The sequence below is a fragment of the Camelus ferus genome, chromosome 22 (assembly GCF_009834535.1).
Source record: "Camelus ferus isolate YT-003-E chromosome 22, BCGSAC_Cfer_1.0, whole genome shotgun sequence".
NCBI classification, from domain to species: domain Eukaryota; kingdom Metazoa; phylum Chordata; class Mammalia; order Artiodactyla; family Camelidae; genus Camelus; species Camelus ferus.
The window spans coordinates 998,143-1,012,630 of record NC_045717.1 but is presented as its reverse complement, the minus strand read 5'-3'; the positions used below and the strand labels follow the sequence as shown (position 1 = coordinate 1,012,630).

The following is a 14,488-nucleotide window of genomic DNA, read 5'->3' as shown; positions in this document are numbered from 1 at the left end:
CTAATGAACTCATCTAAAAACAGAAACAGACTCACTGACATAGTAAACAATTTTATGGTTATTGGGGGGGAAAGGGGGTGGAAAGGGATAAATTGGGAATTTGAGATTTGCAGATGTTAACTACTATATATATAAAATAGATGAACAACAAGTTTCTTCTGTATACTACAGGGAAATATATTCAATATCTTAGTAACTTATAATGAAAAAATATGAAAATGAATATATATATGACTGAAACACTATATTGTACACCAGAAATTGAAATACTGTAAGTGACTATACTTCAATTTAAAAAAAGAAAAAAAAGGAAAAAATCACCACGAATATTTTCTTTTAAAAAATGAAATAAAATAAAACTTGTCCTGTAGATTTCTATTAAGTCAAACTGGTCTATTGTGTCATTTAAGATCACTGTTGCCTTATTGATTTTCTGTCTGGATGATCTGCCCATTTATATAAGTGGGGTTTTAAAATTCCCTGCTATTATTATATTGCTGTCAATTTTCCCCTTTAGGTCTGTTAATATTTGCTTCATATATTTAGGTGCTCTTGCATTGGGTGGACATGTTAACATCTGTAATATCCTCTTCTTGCATTGATCCCTCTATCATTATATAGTGCACTTCTTTTTCCTTTGTTATAGCCTTTGTTTTAGTCTGTTTTGTCTGATACGAGTATTGTCCCCCCCTGCTTCTTATCATTTATATTTGTATGAAATATCTTTCCCCGTTCCCTCACTTTCACTCTGTGTGTATTTTTAGCCTTAAAGCAGGTCTCTTATAGGTAACATATTGAAGCATCTTTTTAAAATCCAATCAGCCACCCTAGATCTTCTTATTGGAGTATTTAGAACATTGACATTTACAGTAATTATTCATATGTATGTACTTATTCCTATTTTATTACTGTTTTTGTGCTCTTCTCTGTTTCTCTTTTGTTTCTTTCCTTGTGGCTTCATTGTTTTCTTTAGTAGTATACTTGTGTTTCCTTCTTTTTGGTTTTTGTGTATGTGATACAGGTTTTTGGTTTGTCATCACTTGTGGGGTTCATATATATTGATCCATAATTATATCCACTTGTTTTAAACTGGTAGTCATTTACGTCCTAGGCTGTAGGTTTTCCCCTTTCAGCACGTTGAATGTGTAATGACACTCCCTTCTGGCTGCAACGTTTCTGCAGAGAAATCACCTGATTGCCTTATGTGTGTTCCCTGATATTTGACTCTGTTTTTCTCTTGTTGTCTCTTGCCTCTCTTTGACTTCTGACATTTTAATTATGATATGTCTTGTTGTGGGTCTGTTTGGGTTCATCTTATTTGGGACCCTCTGTGCTTCTTGCACCTGGGTATCTATTTCCCTCATTGGATTTGGGGACTTTTTAGCCAACAGTGGCCACCACCATCCCACCCTGGCTCTGTCCCAGCACCAGGTTGCCTCTGGTTCCGTGGTCTTGACCGTTCCAGATCCACTGCTCTGCTGTGGCATGGACTGAGATGGGCTGGAGCTTTAATTCCGTTGTATAACTGCATATTCTCCCTTCAATTCACATGGCAAGGCAGATGTGAGAAACTCAGCTGCCACTAGCACAGATCTCTCTTTGCCCTGCCTCAAGGGCCAGCCAGCATGTATGCAGTCCTCATAAACAGGGTTCAGGCTTATTCAGCCCTTTTATTTGTTGCAGTGGTCTTCCAACCAGTTAAGGGGGCTTGTCTTCTCTACCTAAGACCCCAGGACTGGGACGCCCAGTCTGTGGCTCGACCTGCTTATTCCCCAAGGCAGGTGTAAACCCATGCAATGTCATTTTTCCTCTGAGTCCCCTCCCAGGGACACAGGTCTCAACCCAACCACATTTCTTCCCTTCTAATCTGATTATGTGTGTATCTTTCTTACAGCCTTGGTTGTACAGGGGTCCTTCTGTTAGTGTCCCATTAGTTTTCAGTGAGAACTGTCCCACATGTAGATATATTTGTAGAATCAGGACTCTGCCCACTTTTTGACCTTTTATGGTCAGCCTCTGAACTGCCATGGCACCTGTGGGAGGGCCATTTACAATGTTAATATATTACAATGAGTGTCTAATGAAGCTCAAATTCTACTAGAAGTCAAATCTACTGCCATCTTGGGCATTTTGAAAGTTGAATTTTCTGCCACCTTGGTGTTAATTGCTGTGTCATTTCTTGAATGGCTGTGCTCTGCCCTCTTCCTTCCTGTCTCAATTATATATATAATATATAATTAAATATACATATATATTTCATCATGAACAAAATGTTGATAGAAATATAAACATTAAAGATGTTTCTGGGGAAGTCTCAGATGGATGTAAGGAACATGTATTGGAAACTGGAGGAAAACCAGCCCTTGTTACAAAGTAGCAGAGAACTTGGCCAGATTGTGTTCTAGTGTCTTGTGGAAAGCAAAATGTATAAGTGATGAATCTGGACATTTAGCTAAGGATATTTCTAAGCAAAATGCTGAAGGTGTGGCCTGGTTCTCCTTGCTGTTTATAGTAAAATGTGAGAGGGGGATAACTGAAAAAGATATTATTATGCAAAAAGGAACCAGAACGTGAAGACTGAAAAACTCTCAGCTTAAAAAAACTCTCAGCAAAACAATGAGAAAGTGTGTTCAGGAGAGAACACCAAGGATGTGGCTGGACGATCTTTACTAAAGCACTCATGGGGTGCAACATATGGATCCAGCTGTTACCAGAGCGCAGGTTCCTGTCTTGTGGCACAAAGAATTCAGCGACGAGACATGGAGGTCAAGAAAGTGAAGTGAGGATTTATTAAGTGATAGGACACTCTCAAAGGAGCAGCAGGCACTCAGGTGAGTGCTGTGCTGACTTCTTTGGCGAGCTGGTTACACCGGGTGTAAAAATGAATGGGCAGAATATTCAATGGGGAGGGCAGGACTGGGGGGTCTTATTCCCTGATTTTCTTCCCATCTCCACTCTCCCAAGAGAGGGAGGAATTTTTCTCCGTATTTAATCTGGATCGGGTGTCATGGCATTGGTGCATGCTGGGTACTTCTTATCTGCAAGGATAGTTCTATTGTAATGAGGGCACAATGAACAAAACGTTACATTCAGATGCTGGAGATTCCTGCCTTTTCCCACCTTTCTCTCTCTGCCTCCAGGACACTTGTCACCCCAAAATGTGTGACTTCTTCTCAGTCAGGAGGCTTCTGCTTTCCTCTGCCCAGGATGTGTGCTTTCCTGCCACATGGCCCGTGCCCCCTTTCTCTGCTCATATCCAGCTGTCGGCCTGCTCTAACGCAACCAACCATCTCAGCAGAACCGTCAGCCTGGACTGAAGATGACAGAGGTGGGATGAAATGAAGAAAGGCTGTCAGACTTTTGGGATTCAACAGGCAGAAAACAGGATAGAGCTGTCTGGACGCAAACATACCTCATCCTTCGAGTACAGGGAGTATGACTCTGAAGGGGGGACAGAGGTCGTCAGGGCTGCTTCTACCACCATGGGTCCAGAGGGGACAGGCCCCGGCAGCAGGGCTATTTCCTCACTGGTTCCAGAGGGTCTGGGCCCACAGTCCAGGGAGGATGGGCCAGGGCAGAGCTGCCACTTTTGTTGGTCCAGAATACACAGCATTGAGCCAAAGAGGATTTCATTCTTGAACCTTAAAGTCTAATGGAATTTTCCACAAAAGTTTCTTAAAATTAGCCATATATATTGATGTCTGTAAACGTGTGCTGTGGAAATACTGTTCTAGTGCTGATGCTGATATAATAAAATAAATCTTCAAATAAATTAAAAATCTAATGGAATTTGCCCTGCTGTGTTTTTGGACTTGCTTAGGACCTGTCACTTTTCTTCTCTCCAGTTTCTCACTTTTGGAATGAGAATGTGTATCCTATACCTGTCCCACCATATTTTGTATTTTGGAGGCAGACAGGTTGTTGTCATAGGTTCACTGTTGGAGTACAATTTTGCCTCAGGATGGCTCATACCTCTAGTCTTACCCATACCTGATTCAGACGCTGTTTAGATGAGATTTTAGACTTAGAGTTGATGCTGCAATGTGTTAAGGCTTTTGTGGCTGTTGGGATGGGGCAAATGTATTTTGCATGTGAGGACCTGAATTTTGGAGGACCAGAGGGTGGAGTGTTATAGGTTAAACTGTATCCTTGCAAATTTATCTGTTTAAGTCCTAAGCCCCAGTACCTCAGAACATGATTGTATTTCGAGATAAGAGTTTTAAAAGAGGTAATTAAGGTTGAATGAGGTCATTGGGAGTGGGCCCTAGACTGATACGACTCGTGTCCTTGTAAGAAGAGACGACTAGGACACAGAGACACAGAGAAAAGAAAGACCATGTGAAGATGCAGGGAGAAAATGGCCATCTACAAGCCAAAGAGAGAAGCCTCAGGAGCAATCAGCCCTGCTGACAACTTGATCTCAGAATTGTGAGAAAATAAATTTCTGTTGTTTAATTTAAAAAAAGTAGCAAATTACTAATACACGCATGTATACAGATGAAGATCAAAAACATGCTGGGTAAAACTGGACACAAGAGACCATAAATTGTTAACAGTTCATTTATATGAAACGCATCCAGAAAAGGCAAATTTATGGAGACCAAAAGTACATTAGTGGTTGCCCAGGCCTGTCAATAAGAATGGGGAGTGACTGATTGCAAATAGGCATGAGTTTTCTTTTGGGGTTAATGGAAATGTTATACAATTAGATTTTGGTGAAAGTTACACACTTTGTAAAGTTACTAAAAATCCCTTAAGTATAATCTTAATATAAGTGAATTTTATGTGTAAATTATATCTCAATAAAGCTATGTAAAAAAATTAATGGTTGAGAAAAATTCCTTAAGATGCTATCCGTTGGATAACAAAATTCAATGTGTCTATAATTAGGATTTCTTTCTTTTTTTTTTAATGTCTAGTTTTTTTGGGGGGGGTAGGTAATTAGGTTTATCTATTTTTGCAGGAGGTAGTGGGGATTGAACCCTGGACCTTGTGCATGCTAGGGGTATGCTCTACCACTTGAACTACACCCTCCTCCTCAGATTTATGTCTTTAACTGAGAAATGGATTACCTTTAAATAGCTGGAGTAATTCCATTCATTTTGTGGTAGTATATCCACCCATCATGAATTTTTCTGTTTCATTTTTAAAAGGGCTTTGAAGCACAGCAGGCTGATAGAACACTGGGGGCTTCTCCATATGGTTAAAATAATTTTGCATAAAAATGAAAGTCAAACTCCTGAATTTTAGAACCCACGTGTGTATTTTGTTGAAGTATAGCCCTTTTGATGTTGCTTACCCAAAATCATATTTCCCTCCTCGGCTTGCTGAGAGCAGCACTGGCTGGGAAACGACCTGGCTGAGTAAAAAGGTCCCAGGTCAGTCACTAAGTAACAGCAATCCAAAAGAACGCGAACACATTTAAAAACAAAACAAAACACGACAACGCAAATAACCGAACCAAAGAAGTGGGAGTAATTAAAACACCAAACATTTAAAAACAGTCTGAATATTCTAATGTGTTCACCATTCAACTAACAAAAGTAACTTCAGTCAGAATACTTAAAGGGAGCCAAATTCTGAGTTCCAGTTTGAACTGCCAGGTCAGCTCTCCCATCTTGTGGACACGGACGACACAAAGGCCTCCAGGATCTGTGGAGAGGCGGAAGACAGACGAGGGCGGTGACAAAACGTGATCTTCAAAACAGGAATTCAAGTGTTAGGTCCCAGATGGCACTGCTCTTGGCTGTCCATATCAATTCTCTGTTCTGGTTTCCGGTCATTACAATTGGAAACCTTACTTCCCAGGGAAGGGGAAGGGGAGCCAGTAGGGGTACCCGAAAGTAAGATTCTACGGGAAGGGAAGAGGATGGGGCGCAGCGCATCAGCTCTGGCTTCACGCGTCCCGCGTGCTCTCTCCTGCCGCCTGGACGCCTAGGTCCACCCCTCCGGATCTGGGGGCCTTTCTAAGCAACTTTCTCTTGGGATGGCCACCCGCGGAGAGACACACGGTGCTGACCCTGGCGCTCCCACCTCGCGTGGGCGCTGCTGAGCCCGGAGCTGTTCCGGGGGTTGGGGGGGGGGGGGACGACTCTGCCTGGCACCGGCCCAGGACGGCGCGGGGGCCTGGCCGGGCGGAGGGCGGCTGCGCCGAGCGAGCGCAGCCCTCTCGCGCCGCCACCGCCGCGGCCCCCGCAGCGGTCACGGAGCGCCCCGGGGAGCGCCCCCGCCCCTCGCGCCGGCCTCGCGCGGCCCTTTCTTCTCTCACGCGTTCCAACACGCGTCACAGGCGGCACACCCAACAGTGAGCGCTTTGCTTGGGGCCCCTTTGGCAGCTAACGGAAACCTCTAGGGGCCACTGACTCCATTTGAAGGCCCCAGCCGTGCAGAATCGCGCCTCATGGGCGGTTACCTGAGCTGGCCTCGCCCTCGCCCCCTGTACCCTGTTTTGCGTGGCGGGGACCTGCCGGAGAGACCCCAGCGCCTCGGGTCAGCGCATCCTGGCCGCCGAGCTCCTCTGGCTTGCCGGGTTCACTCCGGGGCCCCAGCCCTGGACCTGTCCCGCAGGCTGTCGTACCAGGATCCGGTGGCTTCACCCCATCGTCGTCGGCGCCGCCGGCGGTTCGTTGTAGTCCACCGGCCGCAATATCCAATCCAGCAGGCTTGGTTCTTGCTTCTGGGGGCCTTTTCCTCGGTGCCCCGGAGCGGCCGTCAGAAGCCAGGGCTCTACACGTGCATCTCCAGCATGTTCCGCACCTCGGTGCTCCTGAAGATGGCATCTGCCAAGGGCAAGCTGAAGATACGTGTGGCTCTGAAGCAGACGGTCATCTGCATGTGGTCGTCACTGTCTCTCCACCTCCCAAACCTTTGTGTAAAGGAGACCCCAGTGATGGGTCTTGAAGAGAGTGGCCCACTGAGAGCCAAGACAGAGGAGGAACTGCCGGCCCTGGCTGAGGGCAGGAAAGGGCAAGCAAAGCGAAAGGAAGGGCACCCAGTCCCCGAAAGTCAGGACGAGCAGAGACGGGGCTCGGACGGCAGTGCGCACGCGCAGTCCGCGTTTCAGCGCCTGGTGGTCAACGGGGTTCTCGCTTCCTTTGTGCCCAGGCCTGGGCCTCTGAAGAGACACTTTTGTTCCAAGAGCCCGGGAGATGTCCCGGTTAGGAAATCCCAGACCCACTTTCTGAGCTCATGCAGCAAACGGAATGCCATCACCAGTTCGTACAGCTCCACCAGGGGTTTTCCACCGCTGCAGAGGGGCGGTCCGCGCGCTGCCGGGCTCTTGGGCCCGGCCGCCTCGCACCTCCACGCGCCCGCCGAGACAGCCGGCAAGGACCACCATCAGCCTAGCCCTTCGTCCTCAGTGGACCCGCAAAGGAAGATCGAGCCTGAAAAGGCTGCCGATGCCCCCTCAGGGAAGACGCAAAGCTTGAACCGTTCACAACCATCTGACGGCGGTTCTAGGCCCCGGAAGCGGAAGATCCCTCTGCTGCTACCCTCGAGGCGAAACGACCCACTGATCCTGCCCCCAGCCCCCCAGCCGGGTTATCGAGTCACTGCTGAAGACCTTGACCGAGAGAAGAGAGCTGCGATCCAGTGGATCAACAAAGTCCTGGAAGGGTAAGCCCGAGGCCATCGCAGACTCCTCTCCGCCTTCCGCCCCTCAACCCGCTGCCCGCAGAGCAGCTGCAGGGTCTCTGGGAGACCAGCGCACGGCAGGCCGGCCCGGTGACCTTCCTGTAGCTGGCTGGGCCGCTGTCTCCATGGGCTGCCTTGTTATTTTCTCTGTCTTGCTCCACCTGGCTGTAAAAAAAATGGTTCCCTTTTCCTGGCCCTCCAGGCTCTGTTCCCCAGTACTCTGCTGCTCAGAGGAGCATTAAAGGAGACCATCAGACTCCAGCTTTGCTCTTGAGGGAGCCCAGGGTGCTGTTCCTGTGGTTGCAGCCCACTCCCCAGCCCCATCAAGTCAGTTCTCCCCAGAGACAATGGCCCATCCCCATCGTCCTTCGGCCAGATGTGCCGCTAGGATTTGGGCGGCTGGAGGTCATCTGTCGGGCCCACCCCTGTGGTCAGGATCCCTGCGACAGAACAGGGAAGCTTTGGACCAGTTTTCCTGCAGGGAGGAGCAGGCAGGACACTTGCTGCTGCTGCAGCCGTCTCTATCGTTCCCTTTTCTTAATTGGGCCCTGGTCCATCTTTATGAGAATCTGTGTATTCTTTCTGTCTCTCAACATTTGGTTCCACATGAACACTCAGTAGATGAACAGTCATGTATGTCACATACATAGTCATTTATATTTAAATGCCATAGATTCATGTACAAAGTCATGTATTATGTAAATTTATTGTGTGTATATTATATGTATAATGTACACAGTAAGAATACACAGTACATATATATGATATATTGTATATTTATATATTATGTATATACATGTATGTAAATATATTATAATATAATTAGTATATATACTTTATAATAATATAATACAAAATATATGTAATATGTATATATTTCATTCACATATGTAATACATGCAATATATATAATGCACGTTCACATTACATATGTTTACCATATGTACATGTTAAATATATTATGTATAGAATATATAATATGTATTATATGACATATAATAATATATATTGAAAAATATGTATGACTTTCTGCTAATTTATCAGACATTCCTGTCTTTGCTTTTTGAATTCACAGTGGAGAAAGAATTGACTTGTATGAGTGGCCATACTTAACTCATGCTTTAGGTTTTCTGTGGCCCAACTGGGAAGGTTGGGACCACTTGACGCCTCTGATTTCTGTGTTTTGCAGAGGCGCCGCCTTTTCCCTCTCTGCCTAGTGTATGTTAGAAAATGACTCATGACAACTTTAGTCTAAAAGTTTTTTAAATGTGACACCATTTCAGTCTTACAGGATAATTACAAAAATAGTACAGAGAATCGCCCCCCCCCCCATCTAGGCTTTATCAAGCTTCTTCTAATGTTGGCATCTTACAGGTCAGTTATTGAAACCAGGAAATTAACACTGGTGCAAAGCTATTAGCTGCACTTCAGACTTGAATTGGATTTCCCTAGTTTTTTTCCAGTAGAATTTTCTCTCTATACCAGTATCAGTCCAGAATCCCACATTTTATTCAGTTGTCATGTCTCCTTAGTCTCCTCCGGACTGTGATTGTTCCTCCATGTTGGTATCTTCTGTGACCTTGATACATCCGAGGAGTACCAGTTAGGTATTTTGTAGAATTGTCCTTAATTTGGATATGTATGCCGTTTTCTCAGTGAGTACACTGAGGTTATGGATTTTTAAGAAGAATCCCACCGAGGGCAACCTACCCTTCTCAGCACAGGAGAAGTGTTAATCTTGATCACCTGAGTAAGGTGGTATCTGCCAGGGTTCTCCACTAAATGGTTATTATTTCTGCCTATGTAATACATATTTAAGTGGGTCATACTTTGATGCTACGCAAAAATCTTGTTTAACCTTAAACTTTCACCACTGATTTTGATGTGATCAGTGGGTCTTGCCTACAGCAATTATTTTTGTGGTGTTCTCATGGTGATTTTCTACCTCTCTTGTTTCATCTACATTTAATTAGAATTCTTCTCTAAGGAAGAGTTCTCTACATATATTTATTTAATCATTTATATACCTGCATAGACTCATCAATATTTATTTTACTATTTGGGCTATTGCCTACTATTATTACTGTTAATTTTGTTGCTCAAATTGTTCCAGATTTGACCATTGTGTGCTCTTCCAGGTTAGCTCCTGAGTCCTTCCAACATGCCTGCATTTCCCTCTTACCTTTTCCCAAGGATTTCTTTACTTTTTAGCCTCAGAAGATGCTCCAGGACTATCTTGTTATTTTGTCTGCCCAGTTCCAGAGTCAACTACTTCTCCAAGGAGCTTTGATTCCTGCTATTGGACAAAGGAATTAAAAAACAAACAAACAAACAAAATCTGAGCATTCAGGTGTGTTCATGGCTACTAGAGAATCTCTGCTTCTAGGTCCTCTCAGCAGACAGAACTGGAAATAATGTTCCCATTTATACAGCCTTACCTATTTTGTATTTCTCTGTGCTTGTGTGTGTGTGTATGTGTATGAGTTCACACCGGTACCCCAGACTCTAATGCAGAACCATTTTCAGTTTTCTAATGTAAGCGTGTATTGCGATGTATACCTCTCTCAGGATTGCTTTAGCTGTATCCTACAAATCGTGCTACGATGTTCTTTCATTTTCATTCAGGTCTGTATAGACTTTATTGTCTACAGGACTTCATTTTTGATTCACAAGTTATTTAGAACTATGCTGTCTAATTTTCAGGTATTTTGAAATTTTTCTTGCTGCCTGTCTGTAATTGATTTCCAGTTTTATTCTAGTATGGTCAGAGAACATATTTTGTATGATTCCAATTCTTTTAAATTTGTTAAGGTTGTTTTCTGACCCAGGATAAAGACTATCTCAGTAAATGTTCTATGAGTGCTGAAAAGAACATGTATTCTGCTGTTATTGGAGTGATATATAAATGTCAATTAAATTATTTTTGTTGATAGCATTACTTTGTTTCTTCTTCACTGGCTCTTGGTGTGAGGAATGATTTTCTGTTGTATCCTTGGTATTTTGGGTATTTAGAGACCCCTATTTCAATCTTCTATTTAGCAGGCAATTTTGCTGTTTAGGTTTAGCTTAAAAATAAGTTGACCTGTTTTTGTGAACTTGACAGTTCAGCTTCCAGAGCCCAGCAGTGCTGTCCTGGTCTGCGTCATTCTTCTGCGGGCTCTGTCAGCTCCTGCTGGTGCTGTTTGTGGGGATGTAAAGTGTTCCCTGGGCTGCCTAGGGCTCCCGGGCCACCTCCCACTGAGCAAGGGAGTCAGAGGCTACTGTTCCTGGGTCTTCTCACGCCACAGGTGGAGGTCCGGGAGGCCAGGGCTTTGCTGCTGCTGCTGCTGTGGGTGCTCGGGGCTGCTTGCTGGCGACTCAGTCATGGGCTGTGGGTTGGGGCGCGCCGCTCAGTCTTTTGGGCTTCTCCTTTCTTCTGTGGCCAGGGAGAGCCAGCTTTTTCTGTTTTCTGTTTTTTTAATTTTTCTTCTTTCTTTTTTTTTTAGATACCTGTTGATGATTCCAGGTTTCTGACCTCCCTGACACCAAGTCCCCAGTATATGAGAGATTAAAAAAAAACCAGGAGGCTAACACATCATATGTTATTCCCCAAGTCCTGAGGTCCCTAGTCTGCTTTCTTCTTTCCAGCATTTAGAGTTCTTTTTATTGTTGCCTGTGTAATCATTTTCCAAGGAATTTGGCTTCCTTAGAAGGGAGAAGCAGGGAAGAGGAAGTCAACACCATCTATTACGGAGCTGGTGTCTCTGACATCGCTTCTGGAGGAGGGGATTTGATGACCTCTTTGCCCTGCCGTGCTGAAAGCCCCATCCAAAAATCAGTTTGATTATACATTTTCTAACAAAGTTTTATTTCTTTAGTTGCACATTTATTTTATTTATTGCACACGAACATTCTCCTCTTCATGGTCATAGCACAGTCCAAATACCCATCACCTATTCTCATGTTTTTTTTTAATTGTTATTTAGACATTTGTGTTTTTAAAATGGGTAAGAAAATTAATTATATTATATAATTAACATTTTGGGATCATTTTTCTTGTGTTCCTGGTTTTTCTCCAGGTCTGCCTTTGTTCTTGCTAAAATTATTCTTTATTAGCTCCTTTAGTGAAGCTGTATGGGAGTAAGCGCTCATTCATTTTTATCTTCAGTGATGTTTTTAGCACTTACTTTTGAAATAGAATATGGATAGGTATGAAGTTTTTGAATTGATACATAAATCTCCTTACCACCTTGATATTAGGGCGTGGTTCTCTGAAGACACTTAAGTTTTATTTTCATAGGTAAGATTTTGTGTTCTGGTTTCAGGGTCAGTCATTCACATGTGGACTCTTGTAGACCCCAGTACGTGTCTTCGGTAAGTTATCGACCCTCTGTTTACTTACAGATATAATGGGGATAGTCGTATATGAGAGTTAAACACAGAGGACATATAAAGTCCTCTATGATGTCAAATGCTTTGAATTTATTAGCCCTTTGATTCTTCTTCACCATTATTTTTGTTTTTGTTTTACAGATGATTGAGCTAAGACCCTGAACAATGACTTGAGACTGGTGACATCATGACGCATCTGCGCAGGAGCTGACCTTCACACACGGTGCCTAGGCTGCACTCTGTGCATGTAGTACAATATCTCATTCCATGTAGGGTCATTTTGATACTTGCATAAGATAATCATCTAATGTGCTAACTGCAGTGTCTGAGTTAAGTGTTTGGTGCGCGTGACCTCCTACTGTGACTGCTCCCCCCCCTCTGTGGACCACGTATGTGGCCCACACAACCCTGAAGAGAACTCCCCTGCTTCCCTTGGCCATCGTGAGAACATTCATGTGTCAGCTGTGGTGCTGGCTCAGGACGCTCCTCAATTCTTCATTTCTCAAAGAGCCACAGGCAGCGTCAGTTTCCATGCAAAGCTCAGGGGAAGCGCCCCTTCCTCCTTCTGGAACACTCTCTGTGTCATGCCACTGAGGCATCTGTGTTTGTGTCTGAGCATCATAAAACCTGTCTTTAGTGGCACCACCAACTTCAACCTCTGATCCCCGTCTCTACATGAGTGCTCAAGTCAGGGATGTGGCACCAGGTCAAGGACACGTGCCAGTCCACTGTCCTGCACACATTCTCCTCCATCTCTCCTGCCTCTTTTTCCCCACAAATTTCACCCGTCTTCCCATCCCACTGCCGCACTTCCAGCCACTCATCTTCTCTATTGCCAGCTTTATCAAATCAATTTAGTTTCCTGCTCTAGAATAGTGGGAGCCACAGGGCAGAGCTCCAACTGCTGAAGAGAACAAGGGACCTGAGACCTGACTAGAGGTAGGTCCTAAAAGAGGAGGCGAAGGCTGAGGCACGATGTGCCACTAACACTGGAGTAGAGGGCTCTGTTGAGATCAGTGCCCGAGGAGGACTAGACTGTTCTAGATTGGGACAAGGAGAGATCTGGCGAGGGGAGAGTCTAGTGTTAGGCAGAGAGAAAAATGACCCCATCTAAACCATCCGCTATGCACCCCTTCACAAGTATGGAGAAGGAGTCCCCAAAGCTGCCCGTCCTGGGCTAGAGCCACTCACTGTTGCTGAAACACAGCCTTTGTACCTCTCCTTACCAAATAGAAACTTGAGGACAGAGTTTTGGATGAAGTAGAAGAGGCAGCTTTATTTGTTTGCCAGGGAAAGGAGGTCACAGTAAGTTAATGCCTCTAAGACTGTGAGCCTGCTGGGGAGAGAAAGCAGGGGGTCTTACTATAAAAGTTCAAGAATTCAAGGGGTGGGGCTAGTTTCCATAGAGATTGCACACAAGGTAACAAATTGTTGCAAAGTTATTATTGTTTTTGCAGATGCAGGGGTCCCCTCCCCTCTACTGGGTCTGAAGTTCACCTCCAGCTTTGGGACTCCCTTAATAGTCTTGTACCTAGAACAAAGGATGCATAGGAAGGGGCTCCGTGGAAAAGGGCTGTAGAGGAAAACGTGTGCAGCTTAAAGTCAGGCTGATAAATACTCTTAGCCTTGTAAGTAGGCTGAGGCCTGGGATCTCCTGCTACAGGCTGAGGCCTGAAGCTAGGACAACATGATAGGAGGAAACCACAAGGGGCCAAGAGAAGGGGAATGAGGTCAAAAGAAGGGCAATGAGCATGATCCCTGCACACAGCACCAGGAGGGGGTTAGATGGACCACCCAAGCCTCCCAACTCTCCGGCCCAACCCTGGTCAGCAAAAGTGTAAGAAAAACTGTTTAAACCATTATACAGCTAAGCAGTTACAAACACCATTACAGGTATCAGAGGGTCATCAGTGATGACAAGAGGGTCCTGCTTGGTTAAATCACTGTGGAATGACAGACACCAGATAGGCAAAATATGACCCTTGCTGCTTAGTTGGTCATCATGTTTTACAAAAATGGGATTATAAAATATGCGTCTCCACACATCTTATTCTTCTTCTTTAACAACACAGCTGAGCTTTGTACATGAATCAGTCGATAGGGATCTAGCACGTTCCTTTTTTTTTGCTTTTTAAAAATTTTTTTAACTTTTTTTATTGATTTATAATCATTTTACAATGTTGTGTCAAATTCCAGTGTAGAGCACAATTTTTCAGTTATACATGAACATACATATATGCATTGTCACATTTTTTTCTAGCACGTTCTTTTTAAGAGTCTAATCCCAATACTCACCTAATGCTAACCAACCTAAACCATAACCCTAAGGGCTTATATCTAAGGCCCTAACCATGAGGCTCTACCCCAACCCTAACTCCAGTCTTAACACTAGCGTCCTCACTAGAACCCTAATCCCCAGGCCATAATCCTGTGAACCCTAATGCTGATTCTCAGGCCCTAAACCCTGTGGAGATAAACTGAA

General features: G+C 44.4%; 1 protein-coding gene and 1 long non-coding RNA gene across 4 annotated transcripts; one reads left to right on the top strand and one right to left on the bottom strand.

Annotated features, from left to right (window-relative positions):
* Nucleotides 1-5,469: 5,469 nt before the first annotated feature.
* On the bottom strand, nt 5,470-6,700 carry LOC116658949. Its single transcript, XR_004314175.1, has 2 exons — nt 6,578-6,700; nt 5,470-5,652 (listed from the first exon to the last, which is right to left on the bottom strand). It is a non-coding gene; the product is annotated as an uncharacterized LOC116658949 (long non-coding RNA).
* On the top strand, nt 5,651-12,772 carry LOC102504451 (nuclear envelope pore membrane protein POM 121-like). Of its 3 annotated transcripts, XM_032464856.1 has the most exons (3): nt 5,651-7,617; nt 11,940-11,988; nt 12,148-12,772. In XM_032464856.1, exons 1-3 carry the CDS (start codon nt 6,401-6,403, stop codon nt 12,166-12,168), a joined length of 1,287 nt encoding a protein of 428 aa, XP_032320747.1. In that variant the 5' UTR covers nt 5,651-6,400; the 3' UTR covers nt 12,169-12,772. The 3 variants fall into 3 exon arrangements, with proteins under 3 accessions (XP_032320747.1, XP_032320748.1, XP_032320746.1); XM_032464857.1 differs by lacking the exon at nt 11,940-11,988; XM_032464855.1 differs by lacking the exon at nt 12,148-12,772 and having other exon boundaries at nt 11,940-12,050.
* Nucleotides 12,773-14,488: the final 1,716 nt, after the last annotated feature.

Bases quoted from the DNA above. Each gene is read 5' to 3' on its own strand.
- LOC102504451 (XM_032464855.1), top strand. From the start codon at position 6,401: ATGGGCGGTTACCTGAGCTGGCCTCGCCCTCGCCCCCTGTACCCTGTT. The intron at 7,618-11,939 runs GTAAGCCCGAGG...TTCTGGTTTCAG, and splicing joins ATCAACAAAGTCCTGGAAGG to GGTCAGTCATTCACATGTGG.